This window comes from Austrofundulus limnaeus, unplaced genomic scaffold (genome assembly GCF_001266775.1).
Source record: "Austrofundulus limnaeus strain Quisiro unplaced genomic scaffold, Austrofundulus_limnaeus-1.0 Scaffold243, whole genome shotgun sequence".
NCBI lineage: Eukaryota > Metazoa > Chordata > Actinopteri > Cyprinodontiformes > Rivulidae > Austrofundulus > Austrofundulus limnaeus.
The window spans coordinates 280,398-291,175 of record NW_013952645.1 but is presented as its reverse complement, the minus strand read 5'-3'; the positions used below and the strand labels follow the sequence as shown (position 1 = coordinate 291,175).

The 10,778-nt window shown below is 41.9% G+C and overlaps 1 protein-coding gene across 2 annotated transcripts in view; it reads right to left on the bottom strand.

The window, feature by feature from the left end:
* The window catches only part of LOC106525824 (LIM domain-binding protein 3), a 99,051-nt gene that overhangs the window by 17,109 nt on the left and 71,164 nt on the right, over positions 1 to 10,778 (bottom strand). The window contains exon 8 of one of the 2 annotated variants that reach the window (XM_014020169.1): positions 10,457 to 10,493. The exons of the other annotated variant lie outside the window; for it this stretch is intronic. Coding sequence (XP_013875623.1) covers positions 10,457 to 10,493 — 37 coding nt within the window. The remainder of the gene's footprint in view (positions 1 to 10,456; positions 10,494 to 10,778) is intronic. 2 annotated transcript variants of the gene reach the window in all.

Here is a 10,778-nt window from a genome sequence, read left to right as displayed (position 1 = left end):
TACTGCAGAAGCCTGATAATCACCCATTCATTCAAATCAGGTGTGTTTGAGCAGAGAAAAAAATAAAACATGCAGGGCTGCGGCCCTCGAGGACCAGGATTGCCCACCCCTGTTTTAAAGCAAGGGTGTTCAGTTCTGGTCCTCGAGGTCCACGTTCCTGCACGTTCTACTTTGACACACCTGCTTCTCTGACTGAATTAACTCTTCAAGTTCTGCAGAAGTCTGTTAATCATCCATTCATTCAAACCAGGTGTGTTGGAGCAGAGGAGCCTCTAAAACAGGTTGGCATCAAGGACCAGGATCAAACACTTCTGTTCTAAAGCAATAGTTTCTATTCTAAGTCAGTAGATTAGAAGAACAGGGCCAACAGGGAGAGAACTCCAAACCAACAATTCACAGACATTTTATTCTCATTTATCATCTTCTTTTCTCTAAAACAACACTTTTTACAAATAGATGAGAGAGAAAAACAAACGAACCTAAACCTAAAATCTAACAGATGACCAGGATTTAGAACAAACTATCTTAGATGAAGAAATAAATAAGAAAAGAGAAATTATGTTTCACTGAATTTAAACGTTTTGTAAAGATTTTTGACTAAATCCCAACCAGTGTTCCATCACCAAATCAAAAGCCTATAAACAAGCCAACAAACAAGACCAGCTCAACTCGGCACAACAAACACTCTGATGTCCAACTCCTCCAGAAACGCCTGAACACAACACGTTTAACACTTCAGCATAAAAAACAAATCTGTTCTTTAAAGCAAATCACATCATAATGACCAACAAATGCCATCAAAAACAAAACAAACTAAGACAAGTGAGTCCAAGGCAACACAGAATATTTTTAGAGAAGTCATTTAAAAAACGAAGAACAAACTTCAGAAATAAACTGATAAAAACAAAATGTTATTTTCTCTTTGTAGCTCTGAGACCACCGGTTTTTCCTGAAATTACACATCTTTTTCAATCTTTTAGGAGAAATCCCCAATTTCTGAGAGCTGCAGTGTTTTACAATAAGATGTTCTTAACCCATCAAGAGATGGAGCATCTGTTGAGGGTATTTTCAGGGATGTGGGTATCTTGCAGGAGCAGGACAGTGAATTGAATTAAAGTTTGTGTTCACAGTAATGATATCAGACAGTGTGACTCATTGATGTCATTTTATTAGATTTTAGACAACAGAAGAGCAGGAGGGACAAAAACTCAGTCCTGGGTGTATCTCCAGGGAGCAGCAGTGATTAAATATATGTACAAACTGCTGCTTTTTGATTTTTTTTGACACAGAAAAGATAAAAGCTGCTTTTTCCTAACTAATTTAAAGAATTTATGACCACAATCTCAATTTGGACCAAAAATTTGAAAAATCTAAAAGATAATTTTCCTTCCTGTTATTATTTCTAACCTGCAGGATTCTATAAAAAAAGACAAAAGATGATTTTTAACAATTTCCTAAAATTGAGTGTCAGAAAGAAACACAAATATATGTGTGGTTCAGTCAAGCAGAAAATACACACGAGCTAAGAGAGTAAAAGCAGACAAGTACCAAAAGAAAGAAAGAAAATAAAGAAAAAACATCAGTTACAGAAATGGTTTATTTTCCCCTGTTTTTCTAGCATTTTTGGTGCTTTCACCTGTGTACACCTACCCTTGCTCCTCCCACACACACCTGATCCTCATGTCTCCTCAGGTGTTTCCAATCTGTTCCTCATTATCTCACCTTTATTCTCCGTCCTGTCCTAACACAGGTGTTCGTTCATTGTGCTGAATCCCTCAGTCTTGTGGTGTTTCATCTGTGAAACAAGTGTTTTCTCCTATTGCTGCCCCATCTGCACCTTTTTGTAAATAAAACCTGCTTGTGTTTTTAGACCCTCCAAATCCTGACTGTTTCTGGTGTCACTCATCAAATCCTCACAGATGCATCCAATGATCATTTCCTGAAAGTGTCAACGAACTCCCTCCAGTGGTTCATGAGATATTTTAATAACAGACTGATAAACAAACAAAAGCTGAACTGTGATTTTATAGGTCTTTTTGCTTTATTAGGTATTCTCTTTTAGTTTTGTTATATTTTCTGTGATTTAATGCAGTTCATTTTGTTTTCATTTCCTTTGAGCCATCATTTATTTCTCCTCAGAGTTTTTGCTCCGTCAGTCTGCCTGTTACACCGTCTACACCTGCACCCCGTCTCTTCAGGTTCAGCCATCTCCCATCTAGACACGAGCAAAAATGAATCGTGTGCGATTGATCGTCAGAAAACTGTCACGGTTAATATTTGTCACTTTACGATTACTGCGATTAGTGTTGTATCTTTGTGTGTGATGGACTCTCACTATCAGGAGTGCCTGTGAGCTCATGACATAACAAATATGGCATAATGCTGCAGGGAGAAACTAACCCGAACTTTAATATGAACTTGTTGAATCACCTGAAACACCTCTGTAAAGTGGAGTACAACAGGCCACAACATCAGCTACAGCTAACTCTTCTCCGAATGTTGGAAACAAAACTACTCAGCCAAGAATCCACGATGCTCTCAGTCAATCCATCCCTTACGACGAGTAGTGAAGTAAGCTGGAAGGAGGTAATGCAGGGCAGGGAGTGGCTGTTAAAGGGAAGACGTTAGTATAACTTTAGAACATAAGGTGCAATTGCCATCTGTTAGTCATCATATTAATTTCTATTGGCTAAACACCATAAATAATAGTGATTAATTAGTATTTTTGACAATGTCGCCCAACCCTATTTCCATCTCCTCTTTCACCATCAGTCCATGTATACAGTACATAGCACAAAAAGTAAGATCAACTGTGTTTGGTAGATTATTTCTTAGTTGTAACAATGCTTTTTGGCAATAAATCTTATATGATGTGCCCCCAGGTGACGACTGGCAGCACCTACAACAGCAAAATTAGCTGTTCGACAGAGAAGATTTGGCAAATTTTTCATGTGTGCAACCCACACACTCAGCTTTACTGCTCATCCCAGAAATGCGTGTTCTTTACAAATGTGGCACCATTTAAAAGGGAAATTACCAGGCTTTCTAACAGTCTACGTTTTATTGCCAAAAAGAATTGTTACAAAAATAAATAATCTAACTAAAACAAATGTCCTTCCATTGTGTGCTAAATTTAGTTCCTCAGCCCGCATTTATTCCTTAGCAGAGCATTGCACATTATTCACGCTATGTCCTGTGGTTCCTTGTGTCTCATTGTGCCTAACCTCAGTTTGTAGTTTATTTTGTTTTGAAACAAAGTTTACTTTTCTACCTCTAAAAACTGTGACAGAAAACAAGTGAAAAAGCATCTAAACAACAAAGAAAAATGTTAAAGACCTAAAAAAGCCTGAGCAACAGAGTGAGGCAACTGTTAAAAGTTTATAAGAAAGTCTCTCCCTGAGCTGCCACCTTCTCGTGGTGGAGAGGTTTGAGTGTCTCAATGATCCTAGGAGCTATGTTGTCAGTGTCTTCATGCCCCCGGTAGGGTCACCCAAGGCAAACAGGTCCTAGGTGAGGGATCAGACAAAGCGCAACCCAAAGACCCCTTATGATGAGTACAATAAATGGATTCAGTGTTCCCTCGCCCTGACACGGGTCACCGGGGCCCCACTCTGGAGCCAGGCCTGGAGGTGGGGCACGTTGGCGAGTGCCTGGTGGCCTGGCTTTCGCTCATGGAGCCCAGTCGGGTACAGCCCCAAAAGGAGACGTGGGCCCCCCCTCCCATGGGCTCACCACCTGTGGGAGGGGCCAAAGGGGTCAGGTGCAATGTGTGCTGGGCAGTCTGATCCTCGGCTACAGAAGCTGGCTCTAGGGACATGGAATGTCACCTCTCTGGTGGGGAAGGAGCCTGAGCTGGTGTGTGAGGTTGAGAGGTTCTGACTAGATATAGTTGGACTCACCTTGACACACTACTCTGGCTCTGGAACAAGTCTCCTCCAGAGGGGTTGGACACTCTTCCACTCTGGAGTTGCCCATGCTGAGAGGCACCGAGCAGGAGTGGACATACTTATTGCCCCCCATCTCGGTGCCTGTATGTTGGGGTTCACCCCGGTGAATACGAGGGTAGCCTCCCTCCGCCTATGGGTGGGGGGACGGGTCCTGACTGTTGTTTGTGCCCATGCACCTAACAACAGTTCAGATTACCCACCCTTTCTGGAGTCCCTGGAGGGGGTGCTGGAGAGCGCTCCTAACAGGGACTCCCTCGTTCTGCTGAGGGACTTCAATGCTCACGTGGGCAATGACAATGAGACCTGGAGGGGCGTGGTTAGGAGGAGGGGGGTACTCAGGGAGTATGGGGTACCAGTCCCATTGATACAGGCTGTTAGGTCCCTGTACGACTGATGCCAGAGCTTGGTCCGCATTGCCGGTGGTAAGTCGAACTTGTTTCCGGTGAGAGTTGGACTCTGCCTAGGTTGCCCTTTGTCACCGATTCTGTTCATAACTTTTATGGACAGAATTTCTAGGTGCAGCCAAGGTGTTGTGAGGATCCATTTTGGTGACCTTAGGATCACATCTCAGCTTTTTTGCGGATAATGTGGTCCTATTGGCTTCATCAGATCGTGATCTCCAGCTCTCACTGGAGCGGTTCACAGCAGAGTGTGAAGAGGCCACGATGAGGATCAGTGCCTCCAAATCCGAGACCATGGTCTTGAGCTGGAAAATGATAGGGTGCCTTTCTTTGGGTTGGGTAGGAGGTCCTGCCCCAAGTGGAGGAGTTTAAGCATCTCAGGGTCTTGTTCACAAATGAGGGAAGAATGGAGCGAGAGATCGACAGGCTGATTGGTGCTGCAGTAATGAGGGTGCTGTACAGGTCTGTCGTGGTGAAGCGAGAGCTGAGCCAGAAGGCGAAGCTCTCGATTTACCAGTCAGTCTACATTCCTACCCTCATCTATGGTCACGAGCTTTGGGTAGTGACCGAAAGAACGAGATCACGGATACAAATGACTGAAATGAGTTACCTTCACAGGGTGTCTGGGCTCTCTCTTAGAGATAGGGTGAGAAGCTCAGTCATTCGGGAAGGACTCAGAGTAGAGCCGCTGCTCCTCCACGTCGAGAGGAGCCAGTTGAGGTGGCGCGGGAATCTGGTTAGGATGCCTCCTGGACGCCTCCCTTGTGAGGTGTTCTGGGCACGTCCCACTGGGAGGAGACCCAGAGGAAGACCCAGGACACACTGGAGGAACTATGTCTCTCAGTTGGCCTGGGAACGCCTTGGGATTCCTTGGATCTCTCTGCTTAGGCTGCTGCCCCTGCAACCCGATCCCGGATAAGAGGAAGAAAACGGATGGACGGACGGAAAGTCTGAATGCTTGACATGAAAGTATAAAAAACTGAGGATGAGATCAGAAGTTTAAAAGCTGTCATTTTGCAATTTGGTTTACAGGCAAAATGATATTAAATCAAAACTCTGTTTAGGCTGACAAAAATAAGTATTTTTTTCCTTTTTGCATAAAAACAAACATAGCAATATTTGAGTCTTAATTTGCTTGCAGATCATGTTAATGAACATATAAACTATCCCAGCTGAATTTTCAGATAAAGCAGCACGTAGATAAAACCATCAGATTTACTACAGCAGCCCTGACATCATAATGCTCACCTGATGAAGATGCCTTTGCCGAAGTAGATAAATCTGACTGAGAGCATCAGCTCAGAGTGTGGAAGCTCTTAAAGCTGACAGTTTACTGATGAGACAGGGAGTCTAACCGATAATGCCTGAATGAGCCAAAGAACATCATTGAACTATATTTACTGCAAAGCTCAAGAGAAAACCTGCAGAACTCCCACAGGCTCTAAAATGACATCAGCTGCTCTTAAAACCATAAAGCCATGTCAAACATACTGCATTTATCGAACCTGAAGCTCTATGTTCTCTGAAGTTCTTTACGTAATTTAACGGCAGACAATGTAGATTTAAAAAAATGTAATCTTGTTTGAAGACAAATAATATTTTTATGTATTTATTCAGATAAAATATTACTGTTTTATTTTTATTATGATGAACATGTCTGTGTTAACTTAGTTAGACGTTCACAGACACAAATAATCACATTAAACTTTATTTTAGATCAAAATACCCTCAGGCACCATGAATCTTTCCAAAGATAAAAAAGATGGAGCCACCCATTCATTTTAATTTGCACTAAGCAGCCTCTTTATTAATTGCTTATTACCACAAATAGCTAATCAGCCAATGACATGACAGCAACTCAGAACCTTTAGGCAGCTTTAGTTTTGATGGAAACTTGCTGAAGTTCAAACTGAGCATCAGAATGGGGGAAAAGGGGAGATTTAAGGGATTTTAAATTGTGGGTCTGAGCATTTCATAAATTGTTCATCTCCTGGCATTTTCACACATCAAACAAGCCAGTGTTTTTCTGATTATACGTTAATTTTGGTGTGTCTGTGTGAACTGTGGCCTCAGTTTCCTGTTCTCAGGTAGCATTAGCAGCACCTGATGCAGTCTTCTGGTCTACAGGTTATAACGTGTCACTTGTTCAGAGCTGCTAACATGCAGAGCTTGTTGTAATGACTGGTTATTTGAGCTACTTCTGCACATTCTGCTCTGACATCAGCAGAGCCTTTTTGTCCACACATCTGCTGCCTGCTGGAGATTTTCTCTTTAATGGAGCATTCTCTGTAAACCTTAGAAGTGATGAAAATCCTAGCAGATCAGCAGTTTCTGAATTACTCAGACCAGCCAACAACCACTCAAAGCCATCTAATAATGGACTCGTTTCCAGTGAGAGCTGGACTCCGCCAAGGTTGACCTTTGTCACCGATTCGGTTCATAACTTTAATGGACAGAATTTCTAGGTGCAGCCAAGGTGTTGAGAGGATCCTTTTTGGTAACCTTAGGATCACATCGCTGCTTTTTGCAGATGATGTGGTCCTATTGGTTTCATCAGATTGGGATCTCCAGCTCTCACTGGAGCGGTTAACAGCCGAGTGTGAAGCAGCCAGGATGAGGATCAGTGCCTCCAAAGCCAAGAACATGGTCTTGAGCTGGAAACTGGTAGCATGCCGTCTCCAGGTTGGGGAGGTGGTCCTGCCCCAAGTGGAGGAGTTTAAGTATCTCGGGGTTTTGTTCGTGAATGAGGGACGAATGGAGCGGGAGATCGACAGGCAGATTGGTGCTGCATCTGAAGTGATGCTGGCACTGTACCGGTCTATCGTGATGAAAGAAGAACTGAGCCAGAAGGTGAAGCTCTCGTACCGCTCGGTCTACGTTCCTACCCTCATCTATGGTCACGAACTTTGGGTAGTGACTGAAAGAACGAGATCGTGGATTCAAGCGGCGGACATGAGTTTCCTCTGCAGGGTGTCTGGGCTCTCCCTTAGAGATAGGGTGAGAAGCTCAGTCATCCAGGAGGGACTCAGAGTAGAGCCGCTGCTCCTCCACATCGAGAGGAGCCAGTTGAGGTGGCTCGGGCATCTGGTTAGGATGCCTACTGGACGCCTCCCTGGTGAGGTGTTCCGGACACGTCCCACTGGGAGGAGGCCCAGAGGAAGACCCAGGACACGCTGGAGGGACTATGTCTCTCGGCTGGCCTGGGAACGCCTTGGAGTTCCCCCAGAGGAGCTGGCCCAAGTGGCTGGAGAGAGGGAAGTCTGGGTCTCTTAGGCTGCTGCCCCCACGACCTGACCCCAGATAAGCGGAAGAAAATGGACGGACAGACTTGGTTTCATTCAGCCTGAAAGGAATAATAAACTGGGAATGTTTTTCGTAACAGATTAAATATTTTATTACACTTCCATCCCTTTAAAAAATTAGAACAATTTTTTTAAATCAAATTTTATTAATGTATTTTTTTATATAATAGAAGCTGATTTTCCAGCTCGGTTGGAGGATGATGAGAAATGATAAAATTCTGTCTAATAAACATGCAAATCATTCCATTTATTTTGTTTTATCTTAGTTTGTTTTGCTAAAAGAATCTTTTAGAAGCTCTGGATCAATTCTTGCTGCTTCTTCATGCTAGTGTCCAACCACAAGGGGAAACAGAGCCCTCCTCCCTCCACAGCCTCTTTATGGGCGGATAAAAGCTCGCCCTCTGCTCCTATTGATTCATGTTGAGTCATTGGACAGTGGATGGAGTCTGACGAGGGGCGGAGGGGAGCTGCGGGTTCAGAGGGGGGAGGCAGCACAGATCGATGGTGGGTAATGGACAGATGATTAAATAAGTGCAGAGAGAATAGAAAGCTTCATCCATCAGAGGCAAGGCGGTCTGGGGGAGGGGGGTTAAAAGGGTTTGGTCCTGTCAGACTCAGCAGCTCTCTGATGGTGAGGCAAGCTGCTGTGGAGCACATCGAGCAGAAAAAATCTGATCTAACACCACCTGAATTCTGATTTTCTCCAGTATGATCGCTTTGTACAACAGTTCATTATCACCTGCTGCTACATAAATGGTATTGACCAAGCCAGTTTTAAAGATATTGAGCTCAGGTTGGGTGTGGCAGTAGTTGATCCTCAACCCCAACACATTTTCAAAACAGATCTGATTAAGCAGGATTTGTTTTTAAAGGGATCCCTGATTAGTTGTAACATTAGACTTTATTTGATAAACTACATTTTATCTGTAAAATAAAGACTGTAAACACCGTAGGCTGTTTAGTTTTGTAAATTTTTAAAAATATATTTTTACACGGACGGAGCCATTTTATTTACACACAAAGCATTCTGGGTAAATGATGATGTGGATAGGTCATTGGTGTGAGCGAGCTATATCCACCCTGAAGGTTAATCTTGGACAATATTTGACGATTGGCTCTTTTAAATGAAACCAGAGAGCGTTGACAGAGAGGAGAAGGTAGAAATGACTCAGCCTGTAACTGAAAATATAGATGGTGGACAACAGAGCTGCTTCATGGAAGAAGAACCTCAGCTTGTTAGCCTTCGCGCTAGCCCTCACAATATATTGCCTTATATGTATTAGCTCGGCGCTAAAACAATTTAGCTAAACAAGCTAAACTGAGGTCCTCCATCCATATTTTCAGTTACAGGCTGAGTCATTTCTACCTTCTCCTCTCTGTCAACGCTCTCTGGTTTCATTTCAAAGCTCCAATCGTCAAATATTGTCCAATATTAACCTTCAGGGTGGATATAGCTCGCTAGCAGCCTCGCACCGAGGACCTATCCTCGTCATCATTTACCCAGAATGCTTTGTGTGGAAATAAAATGGCTCCGTCCGTGTTAAAATATATTTTTAAAATTTTAGTTTAAAAATGATAAAAACTAAACAGCCTACAGTATTTTTACAGTCTTTATTTTACAGTTAAAATATATATTTATTAAATAAAGTCTAATGTTACAACTAATAGGGGATCCCTTTAAAAACTCTCCTTTTTTAATCACGAAACTAACTCTTTTTTAAACCAATAATCATGAAATACTGGACGGATTTTGATTAATCTTTCTTTTAATCAGTGAATCTACAACTGATTACATTTTGATGTCAGCCCAAATCAACATGGTCATCACAGCAGATTTTACAAAATACAAAAATGACTAATATTGACCTAAAAATTGATGTAGCTGAATATCAGCCCAAACATTTACTTTGAGCACTGCATATTTGTCTGTGCATGTAGAGCCACCACTAATCAACATTAACCAACACAGAAATAACTATAACTGTTATTTTTACAGCTGTTGAGCTAAAATTTGACTCTGTACCTGAGAGACATCCATGACACATACTCTGAGCATGACTTCTTGCAATATTGCACAATATTTATTGTAATGTTATTATTTAAACTTGACAAAAAAGGCTACAACTCATTTCTCAGTATAAAATAACTTTATACTAAAACATTGGCATTAAAAAATGGCAATAACACATTATAGTAGGCTTCTTCTTCTATATTATTATTATTATTATTATTATTATTATTATTATTATTATTATTATTATTATTATTATTATTATTATTCACTGAATGCTGCAGCTTCCTTGTGTTTATTATGAGTTGATGATGTTATCAGTCCTGCAGCGCCTTCTTCTGGTGATAAAGGTTCATTATATCTCAGCAGTTTTAAACAGGTTGATTCTTCCTTGAAGTAAAAAAGAAAACAAAAACGCACAACTTTCTACTTCAACACTGAACATGAACAGACTCAGCGAATTCCCCTTTAAGATGAGATATAAAGTCCAAGACAGCAAAGAAATGATGGTTTGATGGAGGTTGGCGTCTTTGGAAAAAGATTTGTAGTGAAAGTTAATGACAGTTCAAAATAAAGCATCTTCAAAGGAGTTTGGTTAATTTTCATCTGTAAGCAGAACAGACTAAAAGTCTCATTTTAAACTTCGTGTTGTTCAAACTTTCAGTGAAAATCTTTCTGCTGGATTCATTTTACGGGTCAGGTGGAGGGAGGTGAAAGGTGAGGAGGGGACTGAATCCAGGGAGGCTGTGCAGGGGGCGGGGCACAGGTGAGGAGGTGGGGTTATCTGATGCCTACCTGCTCCTCATCACCTCCTCCTCCTCCTGCTTCAGCGCTGAAACAGACAGGAAAAAAAGAGCCTGAGACTGATTGAAGGTTTATTTTCTTCAGCTGCTTCCAACATTATATACAGTGGGTAAAATAAGTATTGAACACGTCACCATTTTTCTCAGTAAATATATTACTAGAGGTGCTAATGACATGAAATTTTCACCAGATGTTGATAACAACCCAAGTGATCCATACATACAAAGAAATCAAACCACAAATGTCCAGAAATGAAGTTATTTGTAATAATGTGGAATCATTTGGGACTGAACCAGCTGATATTAACTTGCAC